The sequence below is a fragment of the Panthera uncia genome (genome assembly GCF_023721935.1).
Source record: "Panthera uncia isolate 11264 chromosome C1 unlocalized genomic scaffold, Puncia_PCG_1.0 HiC_scaffold_4, whole genome shotgun sequence".
Lineage (NCBI taxonomy): Eukaryota > Metazoa > Chordata > Mammalia > Carnivora > Felidae > Panthera > Panthera uncia.
Window position 1 is genome coordinate 87,461,235 of NW_026057585.1, and position 21,110 is coordinate 87,482,344.

General features: G+C 48.6%; 2 protein-coding genes and 1 long non-coding RNA gene across 5 annotated transcripts; 1 reads left to right on the plus strand and 2 right to left on the minus strand.

The window, feature by feature from the left end:
- Nucleotides 1-734: 734 nt before the first annotated feature.
- On the minus strand, nt 735-5,208 carry RPL11 (ribosomal protein L11). 2 transcript variants are annotated; one of them, XM_049617829.1, is made up of 6 exons: nt 5,188-5,208; nt 4,262-4,409; nt 2,742-2,848; nt 2,378-2,509; nt 1,214-1,324; nt 735-783 (listed from the first exon to the last, which is right to left on the minus strand). In XM_049617829.1, the coding sequence occupies exons 1-6, from the start codon at nt 5,191-5,193 to the stop codon at nt 754-756; spliced, it is 534 nt and encodes a 177-aa protein (XP_049473786.1). In that variant the 5' UTR covers nt 5,194-5,208; the 3' UTR covers nt 735-753. The 2 variants fall into 2 exon arrangements, with proteins under 2 accessions (XP_049473786.1, XP_049473784.1); XM_049617827.1 differs by having other exon boundaries at nt 4,262-4,412.
- A 243-nt stretch (nt 5,209-5,451) lies between these two features.
- On the plus strand, nt 5,452-17,054 carry LOC125912972 (uncharacterized). 2 transcript variants are annotated; one of them, XR_007454886.1, is made up of 5 exons: nt 5,452-5,541; nt 7,985-8,114; nt 9,692-9,774; nt 10,011-10,067; nt 16,841-17,054. It is a non-coding gene; the product is annotated as an uncharacterized LOC125912972 (long non-coding RNA). The 2 variants fall into 2 exon arrangements; XR_007454887.1 differs by lacking the exon at nt 16,841-17,054 and adding an exon at nt 12,190-12,441.
- LOC125912969 (elongation factor 1-alpha, somatic form-like) lies at nt 7,764-19,099 on the minus strand. Its single transcript, XM_049617836.1, has 7 exons — nt 18,850-19,099; nt 15,666-15,845; nt 15,271-15,567; nt 11,693-11,843; nt 11,351-11,606; nt 9,586-9,845; nt 7,764-8,038 (listed from the first exon to the last, which is right to left on the minus strand). Exons 1-7 carry the CDS (start codon nt 18,991-18,993, stop codon nt 7,917-7,919), a joined length of 1,410 nt encoding a protein of 469 aa, XP_049473793.1. The 5' UTR covers nt 18,994-19,099; the 3' UTR covers nt 7,764-7,916.
- Nucleotides 19,100-21,110: the final 2,011 nt, after the last annotated feature.

The following is a 21,110-nucleotide window of genomic DNA, read 5'->3' on the forward strand; positions in this document are numbered from 1 at the left end:
CAAAACACAAAATTAACCCTTTTTGAGCACTGTGTGCCTGGTACAAGTCTAAGTATTCTAGACGTATTAAACTTTAATCTTTAACCTCTGAGGGCTATCACTTGCCACCATGATACAATTGAGAAACTGAAGCAGAGATTAACTAGTTTAAGGTAACATAGTGGATAAAAAGGAGGACAGGGAATCACATCCAATTTGGCTCAAAGACCATTCTCTTCTCTGCTTTTATTGCCTTAGCAACCCTATACATCCTCATTTTAAAGGAAAACTGAATCTGAACAGTTAAACCAAAATTTAATCCCAAGCATCACACGCCAAAACCTGTGATTTCCTTCAACAATGCAAGTGCTGGTATAATCTCTAGTGAAGAGCAGAATTACTGAATAGAGGGAGCTTCCTGAAACATGGGAGCCCTGCATCCCACCTTTAACCAAGGCTCTATGTTCAAACCCCAGCCCCAATCATACCCTCCCCTCTAACATCAGTTTCCACGTGACTACCGTACCACCACCACAACCTAATAACAAGGGTATGGTGAGCACAGGCAATGCTGCGGAACTCAGGCTTCGATCTGCCAGGAAACACTGGCATCCAGAGGACGACAGGGTTGTTACCAGCTATTCCCATTGAAGCTTTAAGTGGCTTGAGGTCCAGGGACTTGAATATGGCCAGGCTCCTTTCACAGAACACACAACAGTAATATATACATTTCACTGAAAAGTTTTTATTGGCCTTTTGGATAGAAACGGGAATTTATTTGCCAGGAAGGATGATCCCATCATACTGAAAGAGAAGAGATTTTATTTTTTCACAACAGGAGGCAACAGCAAAGATTGCAGCAATGGCTAACGTTTGAGACTCCAAATATGACACATGAATTCAGCTCTGAATCCCACATCCCTTCTAGACTGAACAGGAAGCTGGCCAGTTTTAACAACTACTACATTGTGCTCAAACCGTGCTTGACCCTGAGAAAAGGGGGCTCCTATTAAAGCCATATTCCTCCCCTTCCAACGACCTGCATTTACAGGGGTGGGGAGAAAGCCTGATTCTGGGTGTTCAAACCACCAACCCTGGAAGCCCACGTTTGCCAAGTTGCCCAAATATACTACCTTTAAAGAAACTACCCACCAAATGGTGCTGGATTTTGCACCCCCAAATCCCAACTCCAACACCACATTCCACCACTTCACCTGAGATAAATCAGCTTTACCTTCTGTTGGAACCAGCGCATGGCCTCCTCTTTGCTGATTCTGTGTTTGGCCCCAATGCAGCCTGTCCTGCGCTTCTTGTCTGCGATGCTGAAACCTGGCCTACCCAGCACCTGTCCCAGGAATAACCAACAGTCACCTAGCCAGCTCAGAGTCAAGAGTACACGGACAAGACTCACACATTTGAGACTGATCATCAAGAGTCATTTGGTGGCCCCAGCGAATTCTGGAGCAAGAGACCCACGATCTCAGGGTCTGATAAAACTGTTAGCAGCATCCAGGACAACATACCACACTTTAAATCTGCTTTGGAGGCTGGAACTTGCAAGCACCTCCCACCCTCCCTGCCTGACTTCCAATGGTAGCTAAGGATTCTCCACCATCGCTCCCTAGTCTCCAAAGCACATTTTTAAAAGAACATTAAATTTAAAAAAAAAAATCTTACTATAATATATACATTATAGAAAATTTCAGATTCTGAGAAGCACAAAGAAATAGTTATTCGTTTTTTCTGCTTCAGTTCAAAAGTGCTTCTTAAAGTCTTGCTTCTCCCAAACTTCCTGTGATCACCTGATTCTCCTTAGCATTTGGATATTCAAATCTAATGCGGGTGCTGCCATTACTCAGGTTCCACACTAGTCAGGACTTCTGGTTTTTGCTATTTAGTTTCATGGTTGGACAAACACACAAATGGTCATTTGTACATTGAAATCCCTATCCTGACTGAGCAAACAGCCACACCACCAAACATGTATCTACATCCTCTGGATGGAAGCCACCCTACCTTCCCTAAGGGAAGGAGCTGGGAAAGAGCGGCCTTAGTTAGTACAGCCAACCCACACGCCAAATACAGCACCAGAACTCACTCAAATTTTCAATTCAGTGGGTGGAATAGTTCCTTCACCAGCCTCTTAAGTCGTAATGGTGCTTGTTAGATCCTAGACTATAATCTTCACAATAGCAGCATCCTGTCTATCTAGTTCAGTGTTGTATTCCTACACCTGCCACAGATGAGGCACATCTTCCCGAGGGGGACAACACAAAGCAGACAACACTCAAAGCTTCAATCCAACATCGTAACATCAAGATAGCACATACGAAATAAAGGAGTAGGCAGAGTCTACTCTCCTCACAGACCAGGAGTGGAAAAGATTAAATATCCATACCACATAGAAGTCCAGGCCATAGATACCAATGCTTGGGTCATATTTGATCCCCAGATCGATGTGCTCCTGGATCCCAAAACCAAAGTTTCCAGTATCGGAGAAGTTATTTTTTCTTAACTCATACTCTCGCACCTAAGGAGAAAAATGCAATTACACCCCGTGTCAACTCAAATTCTCCCAAAATTACTAGCTTAGTCCACAACACTCAGCACCCCAGAGATACGATTCGATTAACTTGACCATGGATAAAATCCTATTTTCCCACAACACAAATCACGTCACAACTGTAGATTTCGTAGAACTTTCCCAACATGTAAAGGGCACAGGAAAACCCAGAGAAATCATTCACAGACATCAGCCTCACCTTTAGACCTTTCTCCAGGATTTCTTCTGCCTTGGCCCCACGGACCGTGCAGTGGACAGCAATCTTTTCATTTCTCCTGATACCAAAGGATCTAACGGTGTATCTAGCTGCAGGTAGGGAGAAACAGGGAGTCAGGTATCACACGTCCACCCCACTCACCTCTTCCCCAGAACATCATCTCCAGGTCTAAGAGACATGAAGCATCCATCCACATCCTAAGTGGTGGCATTCTAACCGGTGTCACCCACATCTGTTTCATCCTTAACACAGAAAATAGATCTTCCAATTCCAAGTCACTCAGTCGTAACTTCAGCAACTAAGAGCTTCCAAGTCATAATGTCGAAGTCTCAGGAGGGGCCAAGTACACGGCCAGAATAGGCCACTAGGAGTATGACCATTGTGTTCTAAACAAAACATTATTGATAGTAGCTAACATTCTCTAAAGTCTTATTGTAATATCCTCCTATCACAGATGAAGTTCTGGGAGGTTAATGTGCCCCAAATAAGAGGCAGGCTCTGAACCCATGAACTTGCCATATTCCAGTATTCTAAGGCAATGAAACTTCAAAAACAAAAAAATCAACAGTGGTAGTATCTACACTGGGCTTGGCAGGCAGCAGGCATTTCACACAATTCATTCACTCTATCCATCACAAGCTTATTAACATCCCCTTCAGGCCAATGAGGAAACTGAGACCCAAAAAGGCCAAAGTCAGACCAGCAAGTGATGGAGCTATGAGCTGAACCCCATTAGTCTAGGTACACAACCCTGTGTTTTACATTATTTTTTTAAAAGTTTATTTATTTTGAGGGGCGCCTGGGTGGCTCAGTCGGTTAAGCGTCTGACTTCAGCTCAGGTCATCTCACGGTCTGTTGGTTCTAGCCCGGTGTCGGGCTGTGCCGACAGCTCAGAGCCTGGAGCCTGCTTCGGATTCTGTGTCTCCCTCTCTCTCTGCCCCAATCCCGCTTGCACTCTCTCTCTCTCAAAAATAAACATTAAAAACAAACAAAGCTTATTATTTTGAGAGACAGTGCAAGTGAGCACGCGCATAGCAGGGGAGGGGCAGAGAGAGGGAGAGAATCCCAAGCAGCACATGGAGCGCGACGCAGGGCTCGATTTCACGAGATCATGACCTGGGCAGAAATCAAGAGTCTACCCCTTAACTCACTGAGCCACCCAGGTGCCCCACACAACTCTGTTCTTAATGCAGCCCCTAAATTCTAAATGTGAATCAAGCCAAATACCATTTACCGTATTCCCAGCATTTCCACTCTGTCTGTAAAATCTCTCCCTGGACCAGTCCTAGCTTCATCCCTCCTAACTTAAAAACCTGGTATCCCAACACCCAAGCCAATTTTGAAACGAGGATATGTCTGGGGTACTGTAGGAAGCCAATGCTTTTGAGGGATACCAACTGTCACTTGCAAAACGGGCCCTCAACAGGCTGGAAACCAGGTAAATTAGGAAACACCCAGGCATACTCGGCCACCGGCCCTCTCCCCTGACTGCCACTGCTCACCTTTGGAGAACACAGGGGTCTGGCCTGTGAGCTGCTCCAGCACCTTGGCTGCCCTGGTCAGTCTGTCTCCACTCTCCCCCACACAGATGTTGAGGCAGAGCTTGCGGATGCGAAGTTCCCGCATGGGGTTCTCCTTTTCACCTTGATCCTGCTGCAACACGGGAAGCGCAGCAGTCAACGCACAACCCCGCCACAGCTGCGAGTCCAGCATTTGGATACACAGCATTTCCGATCTCTGCTCATCCCCATTCCTAACGAAGGCCCTAAGGGTTCAAAAAAGTCTGGGAGGCACCAAGGCAGGCAGCGCGGGATCTGGTCTCTTCCTCGACGCACGGAATGGGTGAATGGAAACTTAAGAGGACGGGTATCGGGAGTTAAAATTACAGGCAGTGGATGAAGCCCAAGGGACTCAACGCGTAAGGTGTCGGAGCGCGTCCCCATTATAAAGCTAATGCGGGAGAAAATTGAATTGAAAAGCTGGGGAAACGGGAAACACGTGGTTGTGCGACGTCCCCGTTCCCTTCCGAAGCAGCCCAGGGGCTGCGGCAGAAGGCGAGCGCCTTCCCCAAGCGGACAAACAGGCTGAGGTTCCCCAGCGCCGGGGAGGTCTCAAGTCCTCAGAACGGGCAACAGGTCCTGACACCGCGTGCCAGCCCCTCCGTTCGCTCCGCTCGCCCTCCCTGCAGCCTACGGGCTATGCTTCTGAGCCCTCCCGGCGCCTGCTCCGAGCCCGCTCCTGAGAGAGCGGAGGGGAGGCGACAGGGTTCAGCTCCGCGCCCTGCGCCCGCATGGCTCTGCCAGTCTCGGCACGGCCAGCACTGCGGGCTCCCTTCTCCTCCGGCCGCGGACGAGGCAGCTCCCGCGGGCTCGGCCGGCCGTGGATGAAGGCGGATGAAGGGAAGCAAACCGAGGGCTCAGCTACTCACCGCCATGGTGGAGGACAGGAAGAGAAAGTGGAGCTTCCGGCCCAGGGCCTTATGGGTCAGGAGGCGGGCTCTTTTCCCAGGCTAAAGGGAGAGCTGAGGAGGAGCGGGAGGGGCCCGAGCGACGCGACGCAGCGTCCGGCGAGGCCTGGTGGGCGCTGCCGGCAGCCGCGGGCGACGCCGGCAGACCCCCGGGACCTGGGTTTTCCAAAAGCGGTTTTTAAAACTCCCGAACGGACTTTTCATTGAGCTTCCGGTCTCCGTTGACGCTCTTCCCTCCCCCCAGTCTCCGGACCTGGTGGTTCTTGCGTGATGAGACTTCCAGAACTACATGAAAGCAATTATGCCAACTGTGACGTAAAAAATTTATTTTATTCGGTAAAAATGTAAACAAATGGAATGTATACAATTAGAACAGTGGTGGCTTAAGAGTCCTGAGCTGTGGAGACAGGCAGCTGTGCTCCTATCTCGGCTAGCTCATCGCTCTGCGACCGAGGGCAGGTTACCAATTAGACCTCTTTCAGCCTCAGTTTCCCTCGGCTTTAAAATGGGTACCTAGGGGCGCCTGGGTGGCTCAGTCGGTTGAGCGTCCGACTTCAGCTCAGGTCATGATCTCGAGGTTCGTGGGTTCGAGCCCCGCGTCGGGCTCTGGGCTGACAGCTCAGAGCCTGGAGCCTGCTTCCGGTTCTGTGTCTCCCTTGCTCTACTCCTCCCCCCTTCCTCTCTCTCTCCTTCAAAAACAAACGTTAAAAAAAAATTAAAAGATAAAATGGGTACCTAGATCATATGCGGTTGTTGTGAAAATCAAAGGTAATTGCGTAGGGCACGCAGTAAGCTTGCAATACGAGGTTGCTCTTAATATAAACCCACTGTAGCCAAGCAAACTTACACACCCCCCCCCCCCCCCCCCAAAATGTGTTAGACACGGTGTATAGTCAAGAGTCAACCTGCAGTCGCAAAAAGGGCTTGCAAGATCGGTCTCTGACGAAGGCTCCAATCGCAAACAGTAATAGAGCTTCCTGGTTTACACTAAACCCTCAACATCGGGACTCAAGGGGCTGCCAGGATCCACAACGGAGGTAGAATTTCGAATCGGTCAGTTTCTTTAACAGGAATAAATGGACAGAAGGCTTTGGTGGCAAAAGAGACAAGCCTATTTCTGCTGCCATAATTCCCTTCTCCCACCGCTACAGGGGAGGTAAAATCCCCCAGGCTCTCCTTGTTTCATCCAGTAGGGACAAAGGGGACTTCTGGGAAGCTGGGTTGAGGGAGGAGAGTAAAAAAGACCCCTCGTCCCCCTCCCCCCCCATCAGTCAGCCCTGCACCCTTGAGCTTCCTCCAAGCACCCACTAGCTAGCTCAGAGCTGAGGCCTCAGTCAAACCTCTCGGAGAAACCAAACCAAGGGAGGGGCTGCTCCAAAACTTGGAGTAAAGAGACAAGATGCTTAATGCAACACATGATCCTGGATTTTCTTTTGCCATGAAGCATGTTTTTGGAGTAACTGGTGAAATCTGAATTAGACCTGCAGATTTCAGAAGTGGACCCATGTTAGTTTAAAACACCCTCGGGGCGCCTGGGTGGCTCAGTCAGTTGAGCGTCCGACTTCAGCTCGGGTCACGATCTCACGGTTTGTGAGTTCGAGCCCCGCATCAGGCTCTGGGCTGATGGCTCAGAGCCTGGAGCCTGCTTCCGATTCTGTGTCTCCCTCTCTCTCTGCCCCTCCCCCATTCATGCTGTGTCTCTCTCTGTCTCAAAAAATAAAACATTAAAAATAAAAAAAATAAAACACCCTCATTCTGATCACTTTACCTTGGTTATATCAGAATATTCTTTTGGATTTAAGAAATACGCCTGCAGCATTTGCTGTAAATGGCCATCATGTCTGCAGATCACTCTCGAATAATTCAGGGAAAAAATGTGGTAAATAGGATTTGGGGATTCTGGGTGAAAGAAACCTGGGGTTTCTTGCAGCTTCGTAACTCTAAAATTGTCAAGCTGAAGTTAAAATAACCTGAGGGAGACATGTACCCTGCAGATCTAAAACAGAGCTTGCCCTACAAATCTCAGGGCTCGCTCTCCCCCTGCCAACTTTTTTCCAACAGAACTTCTCCAGTTCTGGATAGTGCTATCCCAGGATAGTGCTCACTTGCCTCCAGTGCCCACACCATGTTAATGAGAGTAGCTAATTACCATGCCCAGCAAGTACCAGCTTGCTCAAACTTCAACATCCCTGTGGAGGCAGACATTGTTTTCCCATTTTACAGATGAGCAAGGCACACAGAAGTTTAGTAACTTTTATAGACACTAAAGTCAGGCTGTTTAACACTAGAGTCCTGTTCTAGGAACTGATGAATTTGGCCGGGGCCAAAAGCTGCCCTGGACTTTTCTCTTTACACCTTTTCCTCCCTGTGACCCCAGCTCTCTGGTTCTTGCACCAGTCAGGCACCAGAAGGAAAGCAAGGGGTAGAATTAGACTGAGCACCCCACCTGCTTCCTCCTTGCTTGCAACATCAAGGCCAATAGAGGCAGGGGCAAAAAGTCTTGGTGTGCTTTATTCCCATGCCTCAAGCTCCTCAGCAAAAAGAAAACTGCATTAGCAGGGGGCAGGTTTAAGACAGTTAAGGCAAGAGAAGAGTTAAGTCCAAGGCTTCTCCTTGAGCCCATTCTTTTCCAGCTGTGGCTCCTCCTGGGCTGCTCCTGGCCTGGAAAGGCCTGAAGTAGCTGTCACCACTCACTTCCTGGCCGCTTTCATGGCAGATTTGGTGACTTTGCCACCAGTTGCTGCTTTTTTCTCCACAGCCTTGATGACCCCAACCGCCACCGTCTGCCTCATGTCACGGACAGCGAAGCGACCTAGGACACAGGACATGAAGAAACAAATGGGGAATGCTACCAAGGCACGAGCTAGGACACTTGTACGGGAGGCCAAGTAAGTAATACCCTAAATTATACATATGAGTGCATTTAATTTTCGTGTCTCATAGATCTCCTATCTACTTTATAGTTGGGAAAGCTGGGGGAAAGAAGGTCACTCTGTGATGGTTGAAAACCCAGAAAGTCTCAAACCAACACTTACATTCTTAGCCCCTGGACTGTCATCCCATTTCCATAAGTAAAGGTCACAGGGAAAAACTTTGCTTTTGGTGCAATTCACCAACCTACCCTACCAATGCTCCAGCTGCCAACCAACTAGCTCTTTCTCTGTGCCCACCACAACAACCCACAGGACGGATCTCATTTACATTCAGCTGTGAATCTGGCAGATGCTTCTCCTAGGGGAGGGGAGTTCTTGAATGCTCTCTGACTTCAAGTGGTAGAGGGAAAGGCTCATGGCATCTGGCTTCAACCTCATAGTATTTTTGGCAGGGATAGGAAGTACTAAACCAGCTTTGTAAGATTCATGTGGCAGCCTCTGTGGCCCACCTCTAAAATTAGCCTTTTGAAATTCACACCCTGGGAGACCCTGAAGGCTGGGACTTGTTTGTTTATAAATCTCTATCATCTGTGGGGTGCCTGGGTGGCTCAGTCGGTTGAACAGTTGAGCGTCTGACTTTGGCTCAGATCATGATCTCACAGCTCGTGAGTTCGAGCCCCGCATCGGACTCTGTGCTGACAGCTCAGAGCCTGGAGCCTGCTTCCGATTCTGTGTCTCCCTCTCTCTCTCTGCCCCACCCCCTGCTTACACTCTCCCTCTCTCAAAAATAAACGTTAAAATTTTTTTTAAAAAATCTCTGTCATCTAGCACAGAATAGGCACTGTACAAAAGTGCCTACCCCCTATACATTAGAGTTCAGAACATTCTAGGTTAATTGTTCAAACCTAGCCATGTATAATATACTTGGGGAATCTAAGAAACAGACTCCTAGGCTGCAGCCCTGACCAGGTGAATCTATCAGGGTCTGAGCCGCTGAGTTTAATAGGGTCCATCGGTGGTTCTGATTATCCGCCAGGTTTGAAAACCACTGCACTAGAGAAGAAGATGGAAAAAGAAGATCCCTAATAATCTCTGCTTTATTCACCTCCTCTGGATCAGAGTGTCTTAAATCGATATGCATCCCGATTACCTGGGGATATTGTTAAACCGCAGACTTGAGTTCAGCAGGTCTGGGTGGGGCCTGAGGCTCTGCATGTCTAACCACCTCCCAGGGGATGCCCATGCTGCTAGTCCACGGACCCTACTTTGAGTAACTAAGGCTCTAAAGTGGCCCCTGCCTTGCTGTATGACACTAGACAAAAACCATTTTCCTTTTTTTTGTTGTTGAGCCCCCCCTAACCTGGAACTCGGGTCCTTCTAACCAGGTTCTGCAACCTGGCTTGGATGTGACACATTGGCTAACTGGCTCCCTGGAGCCAGGAGGAGGATGGGGCAGTCCCACTAGCCAGGTGCTGTCAGGACTTACCAAGGGGTGGGTACTCTGAGAAGCTTTCCACACACATGGGCTTTCGTGGGATCATCTGAACAATGGCCGAGTCCCCAGACTTTAGGGCTTTGGGATTATCTTCCAGCTTCTTGCCTGAGCGCCGGTCAATCTTCTCCCTGAGCTCTGCAAACTTACAGGCGATGTGGGCCGTGTGGCAGTCCAGAACTGGTGAGTAGCCAGCTGCAATACTGCCAGGGTGGTTGAGAATGATCACCTGGAACCCAGGGTGGGATGGGAGCCGGGGAGGGGATTAGCCAAGCATCCTCCAAAGGAGGCAGCCCTGACCAGCCAAGGGGTCAGGCCCCTTGGACACATTTTAAGTCATAGTGAGCATTTGAACGTTTATTGAGTGTACCAAGTTCTGTGCTAAGTAGATCTCATGCATTCCGATTTAATTTTCACAGCAGAGAGCCTGAGTAACTTACCCATGATGGAACAGCAAGCAAGTGGCAGAGCTGGGGGTGAGTGACACTAAAACCAACACACTTGTACATTATTTACGTACTACTTTTCCCCCACCATTCAGAAGATGGATTATAATAGCAGCTAGCTAACTTGTTAGGTGACCTGTTGGCCCCAGGTCAGCTGTTTTACATATCACCGCCTCATTTAATGTTCCCAAGCTCACTACAAGGTAGCACCAGCCTCCACATGCACAAGTAAGAATGTGCCAGACTTTGCATCTAGAACAGCCTTCACATTCTAAGTGGGCCAAGGAAACACCTGAGAGCTCTAACGTACAGATTCCCAGGTTCCACCCATGTCTACTGCATCACTTCCCAGAACCACTGAGAAGAGTGTTAGGAATCTGCATTAAAAAATTATGAGGGTGGGGGGAGGTGCCTGATGGTTCAGTTAGTTAAGCTTCTGACTTTGGCTCAGGTCATGATCTCACGGTTCGTGGGTTCGTGAGTTTGAGCCCTGCGTCGGGCTCGGTGCTAGTGGCTTGGGGCCTGTAGCCTGCTTCAGATTCTGTTTGCCCCTCCCTCACTTGTGCTCTGTCTCTCAAAAATAAATAATAAAAAAAAAATTTTAATGTTTATTTTTGAGAGACAGACCGAGAGTGAGTTGGGGAGGGGCAGAGAGAGGGAGACACAGAATCTGAAGCAGGCTCCAGGCTCTGAGCTGTCAGCACAGAGCCGGAGGCGGGGCTCAAACTCATGAACCATGAGATCATGACCTGAAACAAAGTTGGACCCTCAACTGACTGAGCCACCCAGGCACCCCTGGAATCTGCATTTTTAATGTTTATTTTTGAGAGAGAGTGTGCGCCAAGCGCGCGTGCAAACGCAAGCAGGAGAAGAGCAGAGAGAGAGGACAGAGGATCTGAAGCGGGCACTGATAGCGGGCACTGATAGCGAGCCGATGGAGATCATGACTTGAGCTCAAGTCCTAAGCACCAGTCGCCAAGTCCCAGCCACCCAAGCGCCCCAGGAGTCAGCATTTTTGTAACACTCCCCAGGTGATTCTAATCCACCTGATTTGAAAACTGCTTTAAGACATCAAGACCATACTGTGGAAGCTAAGATCAGCAGAGTACATTGTTTAGTTAAAGGGCAAAGTAGCAAATAAGCTGCAATCAGGATCCTAACCTGGACAGTTGGACTGTACCTACACTGCAGGCCAAGAGCCTAGCATGGAGCATATGCTCAGAGCCCACTTCCTGAATGACCCAGTGGGCCATTCTTCTCCTAGGACAGTGTGGCTGTCTCAGGAGGACACCCCTTAAATGGTCCTCCTCACCTGGGAGACGAAGCTCCCCACCTCTGAGGGCGGGTCATTCTTGCTGTCTCCTGCCACATAGCCCCGCCTGATGTCCTTCACCGACACGTTCTTCACATTGAAGCCCACATTGTCGCCGGGCAGGGCCTCAGCCAGGGCCTCGTGGTGCATCTCTACAGACTTGACCTCCGTGGTGATATTGCAGGGGGCAAAGGTCACCACCATGCCGGGCCTGAGGAAGCCTGTTTCTACCCGGCCCACGGGCACAGTGCCGATGCCTGGGGGACAGAGCAACCACAGCTGTCAGCAGCCGGACCTCCACGAGCCCCCAACCCCAAGCACCCCCAACACAGCATGTACTCACCCCCAATCTTATATACGTCCTGCAGAGGCAGCCGCAGGGGCTTGTTCACAGGGCGGGCAGGGGGCATGATGGAGTCTAGCGCTTCTAGCAGGGTCATGCCCACCATGTTTCCTTCCTTCCTGGTGATCTTCCAGCCTCTGAACCAGGACATCTGGAAAAGCCACCAAATGTGCATCTCACTTAGGCTTGAGGGAGCCTGTCCCAGGTGCCAAACTGGTTTTAACATGAGACTTCAAGCAATTTTTTAATGCATTTTGAGCCTCAGCTTCCTCATCTATGAAACATATCCCCACCTACCTTGCAGGCTCAAGTAAAACACAAAAGGCCACATGCAATCCACCAAGCACAATGTTTGACATGCACTAAACACCCACTAAGTGGTGGCCATTCCTCTAAATCTTGTAGTTGTTGCCCAACTTGAGCCAATATTTTTAGGAAGCAGAGATTCCTAGAGTCTGATTAGCTCTTGGGTCTCATTCCATCTTGTCATTCCACAGATGGGGAAACAAAGGAGCAGAAAAAACATACAGCAGAATTAAGTAAGCATCAGGAGCGAGAATGAAGATACGACTCAAATACTCTAACACTTACACCTTCTGAACACTAGATGTTCCCCAACATCTTAGGCCAGGAGAGCGTTATTGAGTGTGAGGCCTTCTAAAAGGATAACTAAGTATGACAGTACATCGTATGCATGCCTTTTAAGCAGACACTTTATTTACTTCTCTAAAAACCCTCGCCAAAGCTCATCAGGAACGTCATCTTTGCCTTCAGAGATGTAACAGTTAACTGGAAATCCAGGACAGAGGAGGTACAGAAAGAGCCAAGGAGGTTGATGTGAAAGGCCAAGTGAGCAGCCAGCCATCAAGCGGCAGAGCTGATCAGCATGTGGTCTTAGCTCAGGCCTGAGGCAAACTGGTGGAATCCCAGTCACATTTCTCCTTTCCAGTCATAGACCCTTGAGAAAATCCCTAGGCTTTGAAATCTCAGTCTACCATCAGTGTCAAAGCAATAGCAGCCCTTACCTATTGATTAAAGGCAGGACATGGGAGAGGTGCCCTGGCCTTGGAATCACACACAACAATCTCTCAGTCCTTAGTGAGACTCTCAGAAGAGAGAGGAGCAGGGACTGCCGTGGGTGAAAGGGTCGGTAAGGGGGATCAGGGATGGCTTTGGTGGGTAGGGAAGAAGGCTCCAGTCAAGTAAGCCCTCTTCTGTGAGGGAGAAGCAGAGCTATGCAGCACAGAAGCCACACAGAACACGTCTTGCCTAATGGACTAAAAAATGGGTGACTCAAGGAATAAAGCTATAATTTCTGTTAATACTCAACTCTAGTAAGCAGGGGGCGTGGGGTGGAAGGGAAGCAGGAGGCTTTGAAGAACTGTAATAAGCATTTTTATATAAATAATTCAAACGTAAAAAAAAAAAAAAGAACATTTCCTGTTTTTACAGAGGAATAATTGAGGATCAAAAGTAGGTTGCCCAATGCCCAAACAAGAAGTTGATAAGGAGGCCAACGCCCCACTCAAACAGAACCTCATTGTGAGGATAATCTCTTCTATTAGTTTGACGAACTTGGACACTAACTTGGCTCTATGGCAACTCAGAGGCCTGCATAATAAGCCTAGGAGGTCAGCATCACCCCCATCTTAAAAATGGGGAAACCGATGTCTCCAATGTCACAGGTATTTCTTGAGAGTGGAGGCTAAATCCTAAATCTACTGTCTAGTCCACTGACTGCATGTTTTGTTCTTTTAGCATCTAGAACATACTAGATGCCCAATAAATGCCCGAAGGGACAAGAAGATAAAATCCCCTTATTTCACTAGCTGAACTATGTGCTAATACTTGGGGAATGGGCATCAAAGCTTTAGGTTTCTGTTCTATGGTCATTTTAGAAGAGCCCGCCTTCACCACCCAATATAGAAGAACTCTCTCATTACCATGCCCCCCTCATCCTTAAGTTTTTCTTAGCATTTGTCATCATCCACTATATTACCACCCCCCTGTCTCTCCCACCCGAGACCCAAGACCGCAGTGCCACGAGCAGGGCTGGGTCTCATTCCCCACCACACCCTCAGCACCAAGGACAGTGCCCAGCATGCAAATGTTGAAGTACCATCCAAGTGAACACACTGCCAATGGTAGTTCTAATCTTTCCTAAGGACAGTTGGGCAATATGTGTCAGAAGACTCTAAAATAATGCCCACCCTTTGTTTCAGTAGCAATTTATTCTAATTAAATTATCGAGGACACGTGCAAAGATTTATTTACCAAGATGATTATGGTGGTTTTTAACAAAACAAGAAACCATATTCTTGGAAGCTGGTGACCTTGGGCTATTATTTAACTACACTGTGTCCCAGTTTTCTTATTTTACATGGGAATAAAATGCGTTCTTCATGGGGTTGTGTCCATGTAAAGTGTTTAGTCTGGTGTCTGGCACATGGTAATTTCTCAAATACCATTTTCATTTAATAAGGATATGGCTACACTGTACCTCTGTGATCTGCAATATAAAACACCCATTAAGTATTAAACAGGTTTAAATGGCAAAGAAGATTCTAAACAAAGAGTTTCTAAAAAATCACACACAGTTTAAGTCCAGCTGTGAATATCTAAAAAGAATTGCATGAAAACCAGGTTATCTATAAGCTATGGGATTGCAGTTTATGCTTCATATCTACATGAAAGGCTCATTGTAAAAGTGTTAGACATTACTTTTATAATCAGAAAAAGGTTCTGATATGTACATGTGGAAGAAACGGCTAAGAATCCTCAAGTCAGTTATAGAAAAGGTAGGCTTTAGGCAGTAGTTAGTGATAGATAGCAGTTAGCATTTGAGTTAGCATTTGAGCACCAACTGTATGCATGAACCCATGTGGAGTCTCTCACTTAATTCTCACAGTCCCATCAAAGGGGTCCTTAGGCAGAGAGTATTAATTCCTCTCTTACCCCTTTACTCTGGGTGAGGGAGAAAGCTGGGGCTTGAACCCAGGTCTGATGCCAGAGCTAGACTTCCTTTGTAGGGAGACACTCATTTAAGAATTTTAAACTCTGTTAGGTTCCAGGATCCATGAACACAGTGACCATATCTTAGACACATTTATATTGCCCCCACACTTCCTAATCTGCCTTGAGAGGTAGCTTAGATGCTATAGGCATGGACTAGAATTCTAGACTCTGCTGGCACTGCTTAGCAGAACTTTCTGCAAAGGTGGAAATATTCTGTAACTTCCCTGTCCAATATGGTAGCCCCATATGTTTGTTGGGCACTTGAAATGTAGCCAATACAACTAAGGAACTGAAATGATTTCATTTGGCTTAACTTTAATAATTTAATAGCCACATGTAACTACTACATTGTACAACGCAACTCTGTGCTTACTAGTTGCATAGTCTTGAGTAATCTCTGTTTATCTGTAAAATGGGGATCAAATTATGTAACCCTTGGGGAAGGAGACCCTGCACGGTGATTGGCCCATAAGCGTGCTAAAAATGCTGGTAATTCCAGGAGAAGCTCAAAGGTTTGAGTGGGAATGTTGCATTGAATTGGCCCTGTCCCAGTCAGCTCTCACCTTGTTGCTGGGTTCTATCATGTTGTCTCCATGCCAGCCGGAGATGGGCACAAAGGCAACAGCCTCAGAGTTGTAACCGATCTTCTTGATATAGGCCTTCACCTCCTTGCTGATCTCCTCAAAGCGTGCACTACTGTAAGGAGGCTCCGTGATGTCCATCTTATTGACTGCCACGATGAGCTGCTTCACACCCAGCGTATAGGCCAGCAGCACATGCTCACGGGTCTGCCCGTTCTTAGAGATGCCAGACTCAAACTCACCTACACCACTTGCCACAATCAGCACAGCGCAGTCTGCCTGGCCCAAGTGACAGGGGCAAGAAGGCCCAGCTCAAATTTGGCCTGGGACACCCACTGCCCACCCCCAAAGCAGAGCCAAGACAACTCTAGTGGTACCTGTGAGGTGCCCGTGATCATGTTCTTGATGAAGTCACGGTGACCTGGGGCATCGATGATGGTGATGTAGTATTTTTTGGTCTCAAACTTCCACAGGGAGATGTCAATGGTGATGCCACGTTCCCGCTCTGCCTTCAGCTTGTCCAGTACCCAGGCGTACTTGAAGGAACCTTTGCCCACCTGGTCCAGGATTAGGAGGGAAGACCCCAGGGTCACCTCGGTATCCAAAGCTGCCCATGAACCAAGAAAGAAGTTCCCAAACGAGTTGAGAGTGAGAGGGATGGCAACAGGGCAGTCAGTGTATGGAGATGCCTTTGAATCTTTCAAACAATAGAATTTATTACTTATATAATTTTTTCTTTCAGAGCATGTTTTAAAGTCAGAGTGACGCAGGGCCAAATGACAGAGCGCCTAGGCAGGCATGTGGACCACTGGCACATGGTCAGCAAGCCCTCAATCAGTAGTAGCAAACACATAAGTAATTCTGAGCATGGGCTCAGTGCTGTTTTAAGCATTTAACATGGGTTATCTCATTTAATCTCCCAACAACTCAGTGAAGTTTTATTATCTTCATCTTGCAGGTAAAGTAACAGAGAAATTAACTGACTGGCCCAAGATCATATAATTAATAAACAGCAGAGTCAGGATTTGAACCCAAAGCATCAGACTCCAGTTCAAACTCTCAACCACTACCTTATGTTAAATGTTAAACCAGTATCTATGGCTGATAATTACTCGTGACACCCTGGAAAAGTTGAGCTTCTTTCAGCACTGGTAAAAATGACACTACCTAAAAGTGGTACCATATTCAAGTTAGCATGCTTGTTCAGGGAACACTCTGCCACTTGCCGGCTCACGGGACCTGGGCATCTGTTCATTTTAGCTCTAATTAGAGGGCAGAGTGGAGAACAAGAAAGACCAGAGACCAGGTGGCACCCCCCAAGCAAACTAATTAGGTTATTAAAAGTTAGGACACCTGGGTTCTAATTCTAACTTTTGTCGCTGTAGGAACGTCTATAAAATCCATTGTAGTTTAGAATATTTATCAGATAAGCAGCTATCAAAGAGCGGTCCGGAGACCCTGATACCTTTTAGAGTTTGCAAGGTCAAAACTGTTATTTATAATATGAAGACATTATTTGCCCCCCCGCCCTCACTCTCTCACCATTGTGTAGTCTTTTCTAGGGGTTACATGACATGTGAAATCACAACAGACTGATTGCAGAAGGTGAGAATCCAGCTGTCTTCTATTAAGCCAGGCGTTAAAGCTATCAGCGAAAATGTAAAACAGTGCCACCCTCCCAACAGTTTTTGTTTTGGAAAATAGTTAAGTATCACACTTTCTCTGTATGAAAAATATGTTAACATATAAAGAGTTTATTACTATTATTTTTAAGTGAATTAAGCATTTTTTGAGAGAGAGCGCGCACATGCACGCGAATGGGGGAGAGGAGCAGAGGGAGAGAGAATCCCAAGCAGGCTCCACACTCAGCTTGGAGCCCTACACAGGACTCGATCCCACAACCCTGGGATCATGACCTGAGTGGAAATTAAGAGTCAGACACTCAACCGACTGAGCCACCCCGGGCACCCCAATGAATTAAGCATTTTTAAAACCTCACTTTCAAATTTGAATATCATAAATACATAATTCACATAACCTCCTTTGGGTGGCTTTAAGAATGTGAAGAGTTCTTGAGACCAGAAAGTTTGAGAAACACTGCATCAGACCATTTGGTTTTTTCTATAACTCTGGTTATGCTTCTGTCATATTGACTGTGGACCAGTCTCTTTCTCAAAGTTCTAAAACTTTCCTTAGCAGCCCCTGGCACATAAGCGCTCCCACAATTCCAACTGTACCCAAGGAAGCCAAGATTAGGAAAATAGCTGATGGCACTGATTTATGACCTATTGCTTTCTCTTTTCCATCTGTTTATACCTTTACAGCAGCTGGTTCTACAGACTATTCCCATCTTGTTTGATGCTTTTTCAACTCTAAGGTTTTCCACCCACCTCCCTGGGTCTCCCTTCTCATTCCCCTGCATGGGCTCTTTCTCCACCCATCCCAGGACTCTGTCCCACATCCTTTCCCACGGCGTGTACCCAGCTCACTCCCGTGGTTTGGTCTCCAATCTTGGTTTCTGTCTTGAGCTCTGGACTCCAATACTCAGCTGCCCTCCTGGACATCAGCACAGAAAGCCCTGTGGACACCTCAAATTTCACACATCTAGAGCAGACTCCAGACCAGCTCTGCTCCGGATATTCACCGATCTTCCAGTTTCCAAAATGAGAAACTTGGGGCTCACCCTCAGCTCTTCTTCCTCCCTTACCCCCTTCCCTACAGCTAACTCCTAAGTTCTGTGGACTCCCCAACTCCAAGTCCCTGGACTCCATCCATTACTCTCCATGCCATGGCCACTGCTGCCGCCTGAGCCCAGGCCACCAGCTTTGCTCCTGTGGGTCAGGAGCAACAACCTCCCAACTGGCTTCCCAGCCCCCACCGTTGGGCCCTTGGGCCTGTTGTCCCCGTGTTGCAGCCAGTGTGCTTTTTCTGAAAAGATACTGTCTGATTCTTGTCACTCGCATGCTGGAAACCCTTTAGTGGCTGCAGGGAAAGTGGCCAGGCTCTTTAACAGGGCACTCAAGGCCTACTACACCTGCTGTTCCAATCTCCTGGTGGCTCACGGACACCTGCCCCATTTCCTCAAGGCTCAGAAGAGGTTTCTTCCTCGGGGAAGCCTTCAGGGCCTCTCAGGACGCATTCATTGTTCCTGACTGGGCTTCCTACAGCACCCACGCTGTTGCTGAGCTTATCGTGTAACGGGAGGGTGTGTGACCAGGAGTTTCTAGGGGGCAGTGCTTGCCAAGTTCAGCATTGTATCCAGGGCCCTAAGGTCCATGGCAGAAGCATGGCAAATAAATCCTTTCCCCTCTTAAATGGCAGCTTTACCTTCGGAGAGACAGCATGGCGTCTGTGTCACACTGACATTTAAACCTTGGTGCCATCCTTAGGCAAGCGCTGTCCCCCTTTGGAGCCTCATTTGTGTCACCTGGAAAATGGCAGCCACACCACCTGCCTGGCATGATTGAGCAGGAAAGCGCCTACCAGCCCACAAGAGGCATCCCTCCCAGGGAAACCAAGGCTGGAAAGGAGGGCAGGGAGGCTCAGATAGAGCAGCCTCACCTCCGCGGCCTCCTTCTCAAACCTGTCGATGGTCCTCTTGTCGATGCCCCCACATTTGTAGATGAGATGCCCCGTTGTGGTGGACTTGCCCGAATCCACGTGGCCGATGACCACAATGTTGATGTGGGTCTTCTCTTTGCCCATGCTGGGAGCTGCTCAGAGAGAGGAGACGTGTGCTCAGTGCATGAACTGACTGCCTCCTGCCCCAAACTCATCTTCCTTGGGACCGGGCCAGCTCAGCCGGCCGAGGGTGAGGTAGAAGAGGAAATCAGTTCGCCGAGGGGGGCAGAGAAGGGCTTTCCCCACACCTCACACCTGAGGATGCTCTGGTCTCTCCCCCAGCCCCAAGGAGGACATGCCTACCTCCAGAGCCCGGAGGAGCCCCTGGTACCTCCTCACACCTAGAACAGACCAACGGGCACTGGTCCCCACCTCCTTTTACGGAGGACTTCTCAGGCCCGCCCCTGAAATCCCGTGTCCCTATTGGCTGGCTGGGATGTGTGGGAAAAACACACACCCATCTCACAGGGGGTGGGCTCTCCCTCTCCAGGTTGGGAGGAGGATGAGCCTGCTGCGCACCCAAAGGAAGCTCCTCTGGGCTTTGAGATGCTGATTGATACCCCCTTCCCACCACCTCTAGGACCCTAAAAGTGGGCCAAGGGTCAAAGGCAGGCCTGGGGTGGGAGGTGGTCCGTGGGTAATCAGGCCTGTGTGTTTGGGGGGCGGGGGAGCGTGCATAGGAAAGGGTGGGGAAGAGAAGGATCAAGTGGCTGGAGCTCTAATGTTTTACCTGTCTGCCTCCTGGATCTTCTTGGGCCTCAAGAACCACATGGATTAAAAAAAAAAATTTTTTTTTTTTAATTTTAAGTAGGCTCCGCACCCAATGTGGGGCTTGAACTCATGACCCTGAGATTAAGAGTCGTATGTTCAGGGCACCTGGGTGGCTCAGTGGGTTAAGCATCCGACTTTGGCTCAGGTCATGATCTCGAGGTTCGTGAGTTTGAGCCCCGTGTCAGGCTCTGCGCTGATGGTGTGGAGCCTGCTTGGGATTCCCCATCTCCCTCTCTCTCTGTCTCTCTCTGCCGTTCCCCCCACTCTCACATTCTCTCTCTCTCTCTCTCTCTCTCTCTCTCTCAAATAAGTAAACTTAAAAACACTTTTAAAAAGAGTCACATGTCCGACGAACTGAGCCAGCCAGGTGCCCCTCTTAGGACAAACCACATGGATTTATCCCTGCCTCCGGCAGCCTGCACACAGCCTGACTTGTGGCAAACCCTGAGTGTGGTGAACGAACGCAGAATGGCCACTACCTTTAGGCCCTGAGCCCTGTACGCACCATCACTCTTATGCTGCTGCTATTTCTACCTGGGACATGAGGAAAATGAGGCTCAGGAGCCGGATCCCTTGGGAGAAAGTAGCAGAACTCAAATTGACCCCAGAATCTCAGCCAGAGTCCAGCACTGCCGCTCAGTGAACTCGTGCCTGAATCACTCCCTGCTCATTTCTGTGGTCCCAGCACTGGGTCGTTGAATGAATATTTAGGGTAGGACATGGGAAGAAGATGAGCGAGAGGGGCCAGTCTCCCAGTCTCCCACACAGAAGGGCTGGCCCCAGCATTGAAGATCAAGCTACCAGACTGTAGTCTGAGGCCGGGACAGTGCTGGCATCCTCCAGAACTTCTGGAGCCACCCGTACATCAGTTCCTGAGGAGTAGGCTCTGTGCCTCTGGACCAGTTAGATGCAGGGAAAGGTGGCGGAAAGAACAGGCTCCCGAGAAGGCCAACCTAATAGGATTAGAGTCTTGGCTCTGCCCCTCTCCCCCAGTGGTCCCTTAGTCCCTCTGAGCCTGGGTGTCCACTTACCTCTGAGTGTTGTGGTCTTTCAAGATCAGCTCCCACACTCATAAATCCTGATGATGCTGATGACTGGTCCTTTAAAAAAACTTATGACAAAGTAAAAACACATGGGGATGCTCTAACCACACGCCACAGATTAACCTGGTCTTACAACCAGGGCAGCTGGGAGCCTGGGGACAGCTGGAGGGTATTCTTACTGGCCCCTCATCTTTGGATACAGGTGGTGGTAGAGAAATGATTTGCGAGTGGTTGGATCGTGTAGCTAATTTCGCCTCCATCTAAGCCTGGCTTTTCGCTAGTTATGTGGCATCTTGGTGTGTTAGCAGTTTCTTAGCCGTAAGTCCCATGAGTTCGTAAAAGGCAAAGTGAAGCCCGTGGGATGGTTCTGTGCATCACCCCTTCCGG

What these genes read in the sequence shown, in the direction of transcription:
- RPL11 (XM_049617827.1), bottom strand. An exon ending in TCCTGGAGAAAGGTCTAAAG is followed by an intron (nt 2,510 to 2,741) that starts GTGAGGCTGATG and finishes TTTTCTCCTTAG; the next exon opens with GTGCGAGAGTATGAGTTAAG. An exon ending in TGCGCTGGTTCCAACAGAAG is followed by an intron (nt 784 to 1,213) that starts GTAAAGCTGATT and finishes CTTCTCTTTCAG; the next exon opens with TATGATGGGATCATCCTTCC.
- LOC125912969 (XM_049617836.1), bottom strand. Translation starts at nt 18,993, where the DNA reads ATGGGCAAAGAGAAGACCCACATCAACATTGTGGTCATCGGCCACGTG. An exon ending in TGATAGAACCCAGCAACAAG is followed by an intron (nt 11,844 to 15,270) that starts GTGAGAGCTGAC and finishes TGGCTTTTCCAG; the next exon opens with ATGTCCTGGTTCAGAGGCTG. An exon ending in GTGGGGAGCTTCGTCTCCCA is followed by an intron (nt 9,846 to 11,350) that starts GGTGAGGAGGAC and finishes ATCCCCTCCCCG; the next exon opens with GCTCCCATCCCACCCTGGGT.